Source organism: Oryzias melastigma, linkage group LG12, assembly GCF_002922805.2.
Source record: "Oryzias melastigma strain HK-1 linkage group LG12, ASM292280v2, whole genome shotgun sequence".
NCBI classification, from domain to species: Eukaryota; Metazoa; Chordata; class Actinopteri; order Beloniformes; family Adrianichthyidae; genus Oryzias; species Oryzias melastigma.
Genome location: NC_050523.1, coordinates 16,315,763 through 16,329,566, shown reverse-complemented (window position 1 = coordinate 16,329,566; position 13,804 = coordinate 16,315,763). Strand labels below are relative to the sequence as shown.

The 13,804-nt window shown below is 39.2% G+C and overlaps 1 protein-coding gene across 2 annotated transcripts in view; it reads right to left on the bottom strand.

The window, feature by feature from the left end:
• Nucleotides 1–12,081: 12,081 nt before the first annotated feature.
• LOC112163133 (splicing factor SWAP) overlaps nucleotides 12,082–13,804 on the bottom strand; it is a 56,739-nt gene continuing 55,016 nt past the window's right edge. For both annotated transcript variants that reach the window (XM_024299333.2, XM_024299334.2), the window contains exon 19: nucleotides 12,082–12,593. In XM_024299333.2, the coding sequence (XP_024155101.1) occupies nucleotides 12,528–12,593 (66 nt within the window). In that variant the 3' untranslated portion in view covers nucleotides 12,082–12,527. The remainder of the gene's footprint in view (nucleotides 12,594–13,804) is intronic.

The window sequence follows — 13,804 nt, the reverse complement described above, 5'->3', positions numbered from 1 at the left end:
TCACCTAAAAATCTTGTTTTCCCATTTGAGCTGGCAGCAAAAGTACTGGAGTTCCCCAAAACTTCTCAAACTGTTTCCATACGGGACTCTGCAGATGGTTCTGTGACACGAACCATCTGGCCCATCCATTAAAAAAGGCAGACGTAAGAAATTATTTGTGACATGATGTTTAAAAGGGCATGAAGTGATTTTTTTTTTTTTTTTTGAAACACACATTTTCATAGCCTTAGTTATTGATAGGATCAAAATCTATGTGGAACAGACGGGATTTAAAACTGCAACAGCAATAGCAGAGGCAACTTTAACCCTTTAACAATAGAGCTCCAGTGTTTATGTTCTTTGATTTACTGTCGTTTTTTCATTGTAAACACACGTCAGATTTACTGCTTAACGTCTTGACGCCCCAACCGCGGAACAACCCTCAAAGTTTTTCTGGGCCTCTTTCATTGTCACGTCATAGAAAACATGGATGATGTTGAGTGAGTAGCTATGTTTTGGAGAGCTATACAGAAGTGCTGGAAAGCATGTCACTGTGTCTTGGTTCACCAGGTGTGGTGTTCTTCACCCTTGCACCTGGTTACTAGCGTTTCAAATGTTACTTCCATCTGTCTGTGGCCTAGTTTGAGTATCAACCTGAGATGGGAAAGATAAAAATAACACTGGAGGATCTTTTTATTACTGTCTTGATGAAACCCTTGATGGCAGCCCTCTGTTTGCTAGGCAGCTAACTACTGGCAAGCGAGCATAGCGAGCTCTCCTGTCCAGGGACTGGCAGCCAGGGTGGAGCTCTATTCATCAAGTGGCTGGCTAGAGTAGCAGACTCGATCGCTCCAGCTCTATAGGCTCTGTGACAGGCTTGCGACCTGTCCAGGGTGTATCCCAACAGTAACCGGGACAGTCTCCCAGCGAGTTAAGAAAATGGATGCGAGTTCAGGACGAAAATCCTTGCATCAAGCAGCCATATTGAATCTTTATTTCCACCCTTTTATCTAGTCACTGAAAATGTCACGTGTGGAAAACGAGGTTCGTGCTCGGCGCACCACACCCAACGCCCAAATCACGCCACAGGACCTCAGATTGTATCTGTATATTGACACCGCGCCCCTGCTGCACAAATTTCATCCGGTGTGAATTGTGGTTATCTTTCTTTCCGATCTTTATACATATTTCTAATACCAAAACATTTAACCCTTGTGCTTAAGTTTGGGGTCCAGATGACCCAAGCTGATTGAAGTGTTATCCATCCTATGACAAATGTGGATGAAGGTGGACAGGATTTCATGTCTCCCATGAATACCAGTGAAAGTAACAAATCAAAAGTAGTTACTTCAAAGCCCATTTTCCATGACCAAAAAAAGTCATAAAATGATTAGCATACTTCTTCCCTTCTGACACGCGACTGGACATGGAACCAATTGTTGACTCCTTTTACTTTTTGTAAAAGGGAACGCCCCTGCTGCCATATAATCTACCCAATTCTACTGCTCGTTGGTTGGTCAGCAATGCGTGCTGCTTGACACCCGGAGCTCCGTACAACTTTGATCCAACTTTTAATGACTTTTGATCGTTTTCAATAAATTGATTAATTTTTCAAACAATCTCTTCTTCCTCATCAACCAACTCGGAGAGGATAACAGAGGGCTACCTCAACAGAACGCACCATGAGAAGTTAGTAAATAAGCTCAGTGGCCTTGTGGTGGAGTGTCCCTCATGAGTTTGGAAGGTTGTGAGTTCAAATCCTCTGCTGAATCATACCAAAGACTCTAATCATACTCAGCATTAAAGGGTTGGATTTGGGGGTTGGAGGAGTACAGCTCACCCCTCCACTACGGGATGAGTCGAATGTGGAGAACGAATTTTTGCACATCTGTGTGTGTGTGACAGCTAACAGGACTTTAGAGCTCCATATAAAAGTTTGTTTGAAAACCATTTACTTTCTTTCAATTAGAAAGATAGTTCAATCATAAACCATATTGGTTCTTTCACTTTAAGAAAATGGAAAAAGAATCAATTTTAGCTGAAAACAGATTAAAGCAATTCCATCATGAGAACAAACAACACATTTTCAGAAAAACTAACAAAAAAGGAGCACCTGCCTGTATATAGTACAAACTCCCATACCAAGCAGGTATTTTTCTGTCATTATTTCAGTCTTTTACGTCGTATCCATCCACACATACAGGAGACTACAACCCCTTTGAGCCCTTAGGGGCTGGCTATCATCCAGTAACATAAAAGGAGTGAGAGTTATGAAGCTTCAAAGGCTTCGTTGTTTCAGATTGGTGTCATCAAAGGAAGGGCGATGTCGAATTTTAACACAGCTGACACCTCGCAGTCAGGTCGGAGTAAATTGAATGAAACGTGGCATTTAGCTCACATGGAGGAAAACCCAGATGATCACAGAGTAACCTTTAAGGACAAAGATTGAGTGGATTTAATGCGGTGTGTGAGGCATATTGTTTTGTCTGAGCAATCCACATTCAGAGCCAGTCTGACCCATTTGCTCCAGAAGTTACGCACAGAAAAGACTGTGGGGGACTTTTGTTCAAGACAAGGATAAAGCGCTCTAATTAAAATCAGTAGCAACAGTTGCCAAGAAGGAGGAATTCGAAGACTCTCCGCTGAAGCCCTGAGTGCTGCCAAATGGAGGGGTTCATATAGACGGATGGATGGAAAGATAGATAGATGTTTCATCTTGAAACATGTCTTAATTAGAATGCTGCGGCTCCGTCTGCAGATGAGACGCCGAGTCCTCCTTGTTGCTGCTCCGCCGAATCTGACAGTCGGTCTGCGTCTGCCAAAGCCGCGTCATCCGCCTCCTCCCCCTCATCTCCACTCACATGGGGGCTCAGAGTTATGGTCAGGCTTAAGTGCAGCAGCACTTCCTTAAAATTAAACATCAAACAGCCATGAAAACCACGAGGTACATCAACATCACGTCGAGTGGTTCGGCCGAGGACAAAAAAAAGACCTGAAATTATAAGTCCAGATATAAATAAATTTCTTTTGGGAATGGAGCTTTTCGTTTCCCCACAGCTCTTCCCTCTGCCCACTCTCCTCTCATGTCTTACTGGATTCACGTCCCGTAGTACAAACACTCCCCCTGACCTGTTGTTTCTCTCTAACTGCTTGCCTGAGTCACTTTGCTCCATGCAGGCTTCCTTTCTGCTTCAGTGTCTTCTTTGCGCGCGCACACAATCACTCTCTGCCAGTACAAGTTAATGAAATTGCAAATGCCAGGCTGCAATTTAGCCTAGAATCAATCAGAGCAGATGTGATGAGCTTGACTTGATTGCATATAAAATTCAGATTTAATGTGGAGCTGGGGCCTTGTGGTTGTGATGGTCACCGGCCGACCGGACTGTGAGCAGGCGGGAGTGGAGCAGCCATTTGCACGGATCACTCAGTGATACGCTTTTATGATGAGCGCTTTTGTTCAATGCGTAAGAGCTATCAGTGTTTTCATTATTGTTACTCCAAGAGCTGTTGACACTCTGCCATCGCTAAATCCGGCACAGATGGTGAAATTCTTCGTGTCTCAGGAGCAGTGCGACTGCTTCTCATTTTTACACGCTGAACAGCCGTCAGAAGTCTCAGAGCAGAGGCTGGGTTGTAGTAATTAGCTTTTGTATTGTGCGGCTTTGAGTGTTTTCAAGCAGCTGATGGTTTGAAGAATACGCGGGATAGACTATTCAGATACTTAAAAACGCTCGCCTTCCATGCCGCATTTGCTCAAAACAATATGTGATATTTATTGAAAATAACTACAATAATTTTGTTGCACTTTTGGTAGATCAGCAAGCTGTTATTACTGTCTTGATGCTTAAAGGTGAATATGAGCACGTTACTGAACATCTGCTCTGGCAAACTGCTATTCTTCTTGCATGTTTGTGAAAAAAATGGGAGTTTTGTTGTCAAATATCACCGGTAAGTGCAGGGATCTGCAACCTGAGGCTGCAGAACTACATGTGGATAAATAAATAAAACCATTTAAAAATAGATTTAAAAAAAGTTATTAGTAAATTAAAGTAACTCAAACTTTATTCTACTCATATACAAACAGTTGAAGGATACCACGAATCACTCCAGAAGGTTAATGACTATGGTAGCAGTATTTCTCCAACACTCATCAATCTTTCGTAGTATACCAAAGTCCTATACATTTTGAGAGATTAATGACATCACCAGTGTTGCCAGATTTTTGTAATTTCCTCCTCAGCTGGGTGGTTTTGATTCTAAATTTGAAGGTAAAATTAGCTTTTTGTAGGTGGACAATTTGGGCTGGTTTGGAGTTGTCGGTTTTTAGTTAAATTAACTTTTTGGAAGTTTTTTTTTTTTTTGGTGACTGTTTTTTTAGTATAGGTCTAATATCGATAAACTCAAGATATGCAAATATATCGTTCGATACTAACACTGGCACCAATATGTCACCCATCCATAATTTAATTTTACTTTGTTAGATTCATGAGTTTCTGGCACACAAATGTTAAAATGAACTGTTTATTCTTATTTTGTATTGATCACTGGAGACATTATGATACTTACTACTACATTTTTCTGCTTTGGGAAATCCCTATGTGGTACAGAGTGTCTTTGATTTTGAAAGGACGTAGCGTTATGCTCTATCAAAAGTTATAAACTGTTACATATTTTGAAATAAAGTTATTTCTCTTGATGTTTTATCCATGCCAAAAAAACAATAGTCAATTTGTATTCATCATAATGGTAACAATGACATAAATACAAATCAGTGTTTTATGTTTCTAAGGTGAAATAAGACTTTGTTGCTCCTACTGGGTTGTGTTTGGCAAGAAATCAACCTTTTGTGTTATCAACCTTGTTTGTGCCTTTAGATTTTTTTTTATTATTCTGTAACCAGAGTAGCTGAGCCTAGATCACAGCAATGTTGCATTGTTGTAGCTGGAGCTGACTTAGATATCTAAAACCTGTAGTGTTGTTTATCTAAAACAAAAAGTTGATTCTTTTGAATGTTTCCGACACACAAATCAGGTTTTTCAGTAAAGTGTGTTAAAATGACACTGCAAATGGCTATATTTGTATTATTTTTTTTTTTTTTTGTGCAAACTGTTTACGGCTAAAAGTAAGACATGTATGTCTCAAGACCGACATGAATGTGGACTTTAACGCCATTTCTTTAAATGACCCATAAAGTAATGTCTGGAGCGATGCTGAAACCACCCCCCAAACCTTTGATGTTCAGTGGAAAATGTTGGCAAAACAAACAGATTGTCCAACCAGTTAAGAACTTTACAAAGTGTTGCAAAAAGACAGCAAAAAACGCAAATGGGGACAAACTTTTACCATTGAACCGTTAGCTCCAGTCTTTATATTCTATTGCTACCACCACCTCTGATGTGGTAAAAAAAAGTTGTTTTTTGTCACACTTTATGTTAGTATGTGTTGCATATTGGTGCAAAGCCAATATAAAAAGCCACTTTTCTCAACGTTTAAATCAGCTGATTCACATTGATTGTGTGAACAGTCAAAGTGTGACGGTATGTCATCGATCACATGTTATTCAGGCATTGTTGGCAACGTCTCCTGTGTTAAAGTGTTAAAGAAAAACATCTAAATGTCTCACAGAGGATTTGATTGGACGCTCCTCTCTGTTTCCTCTGAGGCCACTTCCCCCACACTACAAGCTAAAACAGAATGTCCAACAACAAATGATGCTAAACATCTCAAATGACTAAAACAGGCTCAATGAAATGTGCCAGAAGAGCTAATACCATACAAACTGCATACGTGCATTGAAAGAATAAATAAAAGACCAACCGCTTTAATAAAGGGACAAAAGCTCATTTCTCACATAAATTTGCTTCTCTGGACTCTTTTTGAGTCATACTTATCTATTCCTCAGTGGTAGCACACAATTACCACTTGAAAAATGCAGCATAAGGCATCCCTTGCCTTTCTTATCGAGGCCCGCACAGCTGTGCAGACAGATAAAGGGCAAAAATGATAAAGGAAGTGTCCTTTCACACTCAGTGGATTGGACAGATGAACTGCTTGCTGAATCAAGGCAAGACACTTGCTGATATAAATAAGAAATGCCAAAAAATCTGGTTTATTGTATTTATCAGCCGAGAAGCTTTGAGCAGAAGTTCCTAATCTAACAGTCCAGTAAAACACCAAAAGGGTTTGTTCATTTTTACATTATTGCCTTATCATTTGCTAAGATGTCTGAACAATGGAGTGTGGCATCAGTCAAGCTGTGATATAGTTCACGTCAAGGGAAATCTAGTCTTTAATTTGAGTTCTTCTTACAACAGGCTGTTTGCTTGATTCCTTGAGAATGTTTCAACTCATAAGGAATTTGTGTTTGCTGGATTACTTCTTATGTTATAAACATCATTTCTTGGTAATAAATCTTTTAACTGTTAGAAAACCATTTTTTCTTTCTCTTTAATGTTCACTGCTGCAGGCCATTTCCATCCTCTCCTCTCCCAAATTCTCAAGAAAGTCCCAGATGAACCTCTCTGTGAAGGTAAGCATCATCTTCAAGGATGGTTTGGTCCCTAAATGAGCCGAAATATGATTGACATTGCTTGCAGAATGTAATGTTTCTCCCATTGAGATTGTCTTCAATGCCTCAGTTTTTTCTATGAAAGTAGATATTGCAACATGTGGCTCTTTCACCCTTCCGGTGTGGCTCTCTGGTTAATTAAAAATAAAGTTTTTACTTTTTAAAAACTAACGGTACAGAGCTAAAACATTTTTGACATCAGATTTTTTTGGACCGTGTACTATGGGAAATAAATTGGTAGTCAGAAAGCAAATGGTAAAATGGCATATACTTGTATAGCACTTTTCTACCTTCCTTGATGGCCCAAATCGCTTTACAGTCACAGTCCCGTTCACACACACATTCACACACTGGTGGTGGCTCCACTGCCAAACACTGGTGCCAATCTTCCACCAGACGCAATTTGGGGTTCAGTGTCTTGCCCAAGGACACTTCGACACATTCAGTGCTGTAATTGAACCCGCAATCTTCCGATTAGGAGTCAACCGCCCTTCCACTGCACCACAGCCGCCCCAAAGCACAACCAGAATTAAGGCGAACTGGATTATAAGACGGATCTTCTATTTTTGAACAATATTTAAGGGCGCCTTATGAGTTGAGGAATATAGTTAGAGTCACAAATGTTTCAGATTTATTTTTTCAGTTGGATTCATGTATTTTTGGCAATAATCTACCACAAATGATAAAATAAACTTTTTTTTTTAAATCACTGTTGACATTACACTACCTGCTACTACATTGACAGCATTGAGCTGATTCTATGTGACACAAGGTGTCATTTATTTTGAAAGGAAACCATGTGAATCTCTGTCAAAAGTTTTAAACTGCTTCATATTTTGAAAAAAAAAATCTCTATATTTATGTTTTATTTATGCAAAAAAAAGTTATTGACATAAATATAAATTTGGGTTTTATTTTTCTAAAGGATGAAGTGAGCCTTTGTGGCTCCTGCTGGGTTTTGGTCTGGAAAACGGACCTGAATGGGTCTGTAAATGTTGAAGGTTGCAGACCCCTGCCCCCGACCATCATACTCCCTCCACCGATAGACAGTCCTTTATCAGCATAGAATTCTCAAGGTCCAGTATTGTATTTTCAACACAACATACGTAACACAAATACTGACAGGTATAGGAGGTGTAGTTTTTATGTCTTATTAAATTTGGCTTTTAGCTTGAGAGTACCAGAAGTTTTTATATAGATAGATATATATTTTGGCACAATTTAAAAAGGATTAAATACTTTTCCAACTGAATATTTTTTGACAAGAAATGTTGCTCTTGTGCTCGATTAAGCACAAGAGGGCTGACCTCTTGTCCTAACTATGGTTTAGGAAAAATGCAGGAGGTCGGGCTTGTGGCCGTAACAGTAAACTTTAATAAATACATTAAAAAACAACACATCAACAAGGGCAGCAATAAAAAGGGTGACAAAATTGACCTAAAAGCCAGTCTCTAAAATACACTGAAAGTGACTGATGTGACTGAAGACAATTGTGGGTCATGATCAAATGAAACCTGGTGAGACTGTGACACAAAGCCTGAGAACACAACATGAAAGATCAAACAAACCAAATAACAAGGAACAATCCTCATGATACCCCTACCTAAAAGGGCAAAGTCCACATGCCCCCAAACACTGCACCAGTCGGGGGAAGAGATCTAGAGGAGGGCTAGAGCAAAAAAACAGAATGTAGTTTAGCTAAAATGGAGCCAAACCGCTCTTCGGGAACAGGAAGTGGGGCAGTCCCGATGACCCTCTTTAAGAAAAATTCTTCCCAGTGACTGGAAACATGAAGCGAAGCAGTCCCTGCTACTCTCCTAAGGGACGAGGAACATGAAGAGGAACGCCATTGGCGACTCTTCAGGGGCAGGAAACCTAAACAGGAATGAGTGGCAATTTCCCCCCTAATTTTCTCTATGGACTGATCAAACTGTCACTCTTAATTATGCTTAGGGTCAATTAAACTGTTTTTGCCAGATCCAAACCTTTTCGAAACATTTCCCAATGACCAGCTTTAACTTCGCCGAACAAATTCTGGTAAAGGCCACAAATACATTGAAATTTAGACATAAACAATGTACAATATGTGCTCAGGATTGTATGTACTGTGCTTGGAGGTTACTTGTATGCTACTTACTTCTAGATTTTACTCCTCCTGTAGTGTCCCTTTGTGGGACAATAAGGCTTAGACTTTTCTTTACTGTATGTTTTTATGTACATTAATTTTATTCATTTATTGACAACAATTTATGCTAATTCTCAGGTTGGATGTGTATCAAAAAATTCTCTGCCTCTTTCTTTTATTGTTCACAACTTTTACTATTTTATCACACTGCTTAAAGAAACACTGAATAAAACCAAAAGTGGTGGTTTTATTATTTGGTGACCCTTCTTAGTTTTTCAGTGTTTTATTTTGAAAATAACATTTAGGAGCTTTTAAAGGATGTGGGAGTATTTCATTTGCCTTTAAAAAGAAGGGGATGTAAAACAAAATCATTTAAGTTATTATTATGGGTTTTTTGGTTATTTATTTCTCTACACGTGTAAAATTTATAGTGACATATTTCAGTTTAATTTTCAGATTTTCAAAATATTAGCACAAAGCAACACTCTGCCTTTCTTTTTTTTATGATGCTTTAATAACTCAGACAAAAACTGCAGGAAAACAGACACGTGTTCGTTCGACGAGACATTCTTCATCAGGAGTAACATAAAAACACAACACAACCTTGTGTTAGCCATGTAGATAAGAGTTGAGCCAATAAAACAAGACTACCACAAACCAATTTTACACTTGGTCAGGCACACATTGGAAAAAAAAAAAGCTTTGCTCCAAGACAATGAAGATTCTCTGGTATTAATGCCGAGGCTGTAGGATGCAATTTAGTTTCAAAACTTTTTTGATACTTGGAGTTTGTTGTACAATGTGCAACAAAACTTCTTCTGAAGCCCAGTGAGTGGGGTTCACAGCGTTATCTGTTTAATATTGCATGTTCAAGTTCTGAACAACTCAGATTTGAAGCTGTTTCTTCCTTCACAATGGTTTTAACCTTCTTAGCCCACTATATAAAATAATTGACAGAAAATTCAGTTATTTTTAAAGCCTTTGATGAAATCTACAAAAAAATGCATATAGATATTTTAAATTAGTATCAATTATGATATATTGGGTGATTTAAAGTTTATGCTCACAATTGTTAGTTTACCCATTTACCCATTGTATCAAATTTGAGCCACACGTTTTTAAAACAGTGTAACTGTTTTATTAAGTATTAATTATCATCAAATTGTGTTTTTTCAATACAGTAAGTTTTCACACAAAATAATGCATTTTAGTTTCAGTTAATGTCGCCAAAAAGTTTAGAAAATTAGCTAAACTTTTTCCCGCTGAAAGTGTTTTTGAGATTTCACGGAGGCTGCCATTTTGAAATGAGCAGAAGAAGCACTTATACTCCCCCTGGTGGAATGATGATGAACTACAGGGCAGAAAACATGGATCGAGTGATATCCAAGAAAAGTTGTGATCATGTTAATGAGACAGAGGTCTCAGAATCAATTGTGATACGTGTGGGTAATATAAAATCAACCCTTGTGATTTTTATGTCGACGACATGCCATTTTTGGGCCTCCGTACTACAAGGAGAAACTAGTGGAGGAAAACCAACCATTAGCGTTTTGTTTTCATTGGCTGCGTGTCCGTATTAGAATCGATTTTTACCGTTTATTGATGACTTTTATGACTTGGCATGGACTTAAGGGTCATCAGTCTGAGCATCTAATCCCTTATGAGCTGGTGCTTTGCCTGGAGCCAATCAAGATGGAGTTTACAAACAATTCCTGTGTCTCGGCTTACCTGTGAGGACTGATTCATAAATGTCACTTTAACAGCAGCAGCAGGACTCTGTGGATATTGTCCAATAAACAGTTCAGATTTCAGTGTTTATAGGGGATGCTGCTGCAAACTTCATGCGTTCAGTGTAGACAGAAGTCTTAGGGAGGGGAACACCATTTTCTACCTCCATCCACTGTCCATAAAGTGAAGGACAAACCTGTCTGAGCCTCTTGGATCATCAGTTCTAAGTTTGTCCTACAATGAGATCCAGCAAGAACGACTATGAAAAATATAAATGTCATATCAACCCAGGATGGGCTCCACAGTGGAATAGTGGTTAGCACACTTGCCTCAATGCAAGAAGGCTCTGGTCCAAATTCCAACTGGGTCCTTCCTGTGTGGAGTTTGCAAGTTCTCCTTGTGCATGCGTGGGATTTTTCCAAGAACCAAAAATATGGATTGCAGGTCTGTTTGTCACTTCAAATAGTCCCTTAGCTGTGAATCTGAGTGTTCCATCCAAGGTGTATCCACCTATAAGTGGTTAGGATAGGCTCCAGCAACCAAGTAACCCTAAAAGGATTGAGCAGCTATGGAAAAAGGATGGATAAACCCAAGATTTTTTGGGACCATGAATTCTGGAAGGAGCAGGCAATGTCTTTAAACAAAGGGGAAAAAATCAAACTTATTCTTTCCCAAAATTCTAAGATGAGCTTTCCATTTTCTCTTTTTATACTGATGACGCTTTGGTCAGGCATATGGGTTTTTGCTCTTATACATATATTTTAAGCTGACTCCTTATGCCTTTCATAAGAGCACTGCAGTCTTTGTTGTTCCCTCAGTGAACCATGTTTAATATAGTCACTAAGTGGGAATAAAATCCTCTAACCACACGCTGCTTCTCCAGTCTTTGGGATATGATATCCCTGTAATGCTACGTTCACATCAGTCATGTGATGAGCGTTCAGCAAATGGTGTTCACAATAGACAAGTAGGGAGGTTCTTCTCTTTTTCAGCTACTGTTTACTACTGCATGTTCACAACCTGCAGCTGGAAGAGGCCTGGTGTGAAATGTCAATGTAGTGCAAATCTCAGGAGTCTTGCTCCAGGATTTTTCTTTCTCAGCTCTATTCTGATATCTGAAATAACTGGTATCATTGAATTTCAGCAATTATTAATTTCTCCTCCATGACCAATTTTCAAACGGTTGGCACTTCCGTGAGTAAAAAGGGACGGCATTCATACGTTACTAACGAAGCAGAGTCCCTGATTGGTCAAACTTTAACATGGCGTGACTTTCAACGCATGGTCAATGGACACAGGTTTGTACAGAGAGCCTGAAAACATTTGTAAAAACTTGCATAACTATGCCTGAACGCGAGAGTTTTGAATGTGGAACCCCGAAACGGGCATGTTGCAGAGGGTGTTGTGAACATAACTTAAGATATTTCTAACTAAACTCCAGCTTGTATTACTGTTTTGAGGGAATATGCCCTTTAAAATGAAAAAAGACAAAATAAGTAATCAAAAATAAGTTCTATCAAAGTCTTCTGTTGAGAGTCTCAGTTTTTCGCTCCTTTTTAAAATACTAAATTTTTTGCTGTTCCTTTAACTCTAGTTAGAATTTTTTTAACACAATTTTACATTTTTTAGAAAATGAGGAAAGACGTCATTGGGTGTGTGAAGAATCAAAAACAACGGCCGGTGAATCTTAACTGAAACTTTATTGACTGTTCAGATTAGAAGTTGTTCTGCATTAGTTTTATTACAGTACATACCAAGAACAGAAATAGAAGGCCACATTACTACAGCCAAAGAACAAACGTTTGACTAAAAATAAAAAAAACCCCAAAAAAACAGAAGAGCGATGAGTTGCAGACGGGAAAGAGCAAAGAAAGATGTAAGAGAGAATTAAGTTATCAAAACATAAACCTTCATAGAAGGTCGTTTAGATTTACAGCAGCTTCAGGTAATGCTGTCAAAATGACTGACATCATTAAAAACAAAAACAAAACAAAAACAGTAAAATTTTGCATTTGATTCCAGACGCCCCCCAAACATTTCCACTGTGATTTCATCGGAACGTCCTCCTGACTAATGACATTAACAGTCATGAAGAAACCCAGAAAACGGCTGCAGGGCCGCTTGTATCTAGGAAGTGGGGGGCTGGAAGGTCTTGGAGGTGGCAAGCATGGCTCTCACTTTGGCCATCAGATCCTGAAAGCAGAAGGAGGGAGGAGTTAGTGTTTGTGCACACGTTCTACAATCCGAGCAGAACCTGCAGAAGAAGACTCATCCAAATGTGCCGTTCGTATTGACACGTAAAAATGACAAATACTCCTTAAAAGAACCAACAAAAAAAGGATTAGTGTGGGGTGGTAACGCTTTTGTGTTGTCTTTGCAGAGTGCTGCACCTCCTTAATGAATAATAATTCCTGGTATAATTATTCAAGCCGCTCCCTGAGGCGTGAAAGAGTTACAAAGTAATGCTGCTCCCACTGGGAATCAACTTAGCAGCTGGCAGTTACTTAAAGCTCACATTTGTTTTAGCTCCGTTCCTTTTTTTTGTTTTTGCTAGCGGCTTGCATGAATGAACATGGTCCTTAAATTGAACGGAAGAAGTGAATCAGTGCAGCACAACACCGCTTTTCTGGCAGGACACATGTAGACTGGATTTAAAAAAAATAAAAGCTTCTACAAAGCTTTCAAGCTGCTTCATGACTAATCCTGAACCGAGGCAACAGGTGAGCGATGGGAAAATTATAATCTAGAACTGGAGAAACATTTGTGAAAGCTGCAGAAAATGTATGTTTTTTTTTCCCTTGGACTTAAATTCTGCTGACTGGCAGACAAGCGCATGCTTTTTGCAGGGGAGGAAGTGTGCATTTGCATTGCATGCATGGACAAAAATTCCACCCCCTGAGCTCTCCTGACAGATGAGACAAATTAAAAGCTGTAATCGCAGAGGGAAGGAGCTGTCACGACAAATCAGCCGATGGCCGTTTATTCATAAAACGTCCGGACACAAGAGAACACACACAATACGGCAAATAGTGCCGCGGCTCCAATTTCTGAGAACAAAGCAGCAGGAAAAATTGTGCATTTTGTTGGGAAAATAAAGAGAAACAGTGGCCAGAATGTTTGTTACTCTACGAAAAAACGATTAGGAGCAGCTAACCCTCCACGGCTGAGACACTGGAGCACACGCTGAAACTTGGGAGGTGAAATTTTAACGGCTTTCTGCTAGATGTTAAAAGCCTGTGGCAAGAGGCCATAACCTGAACCCTTATTTTTCTGGAAAAAAATAAAATAAAATCCATAAAAATGCTCCTCAGGCTCGCAGACATAAAACTCTATAGGTTTTGTTAAAACTCAAAAAGAAAAACATTTTTGGAAAGTTTTATTTAAACTTTTCATTCTCTTTGATC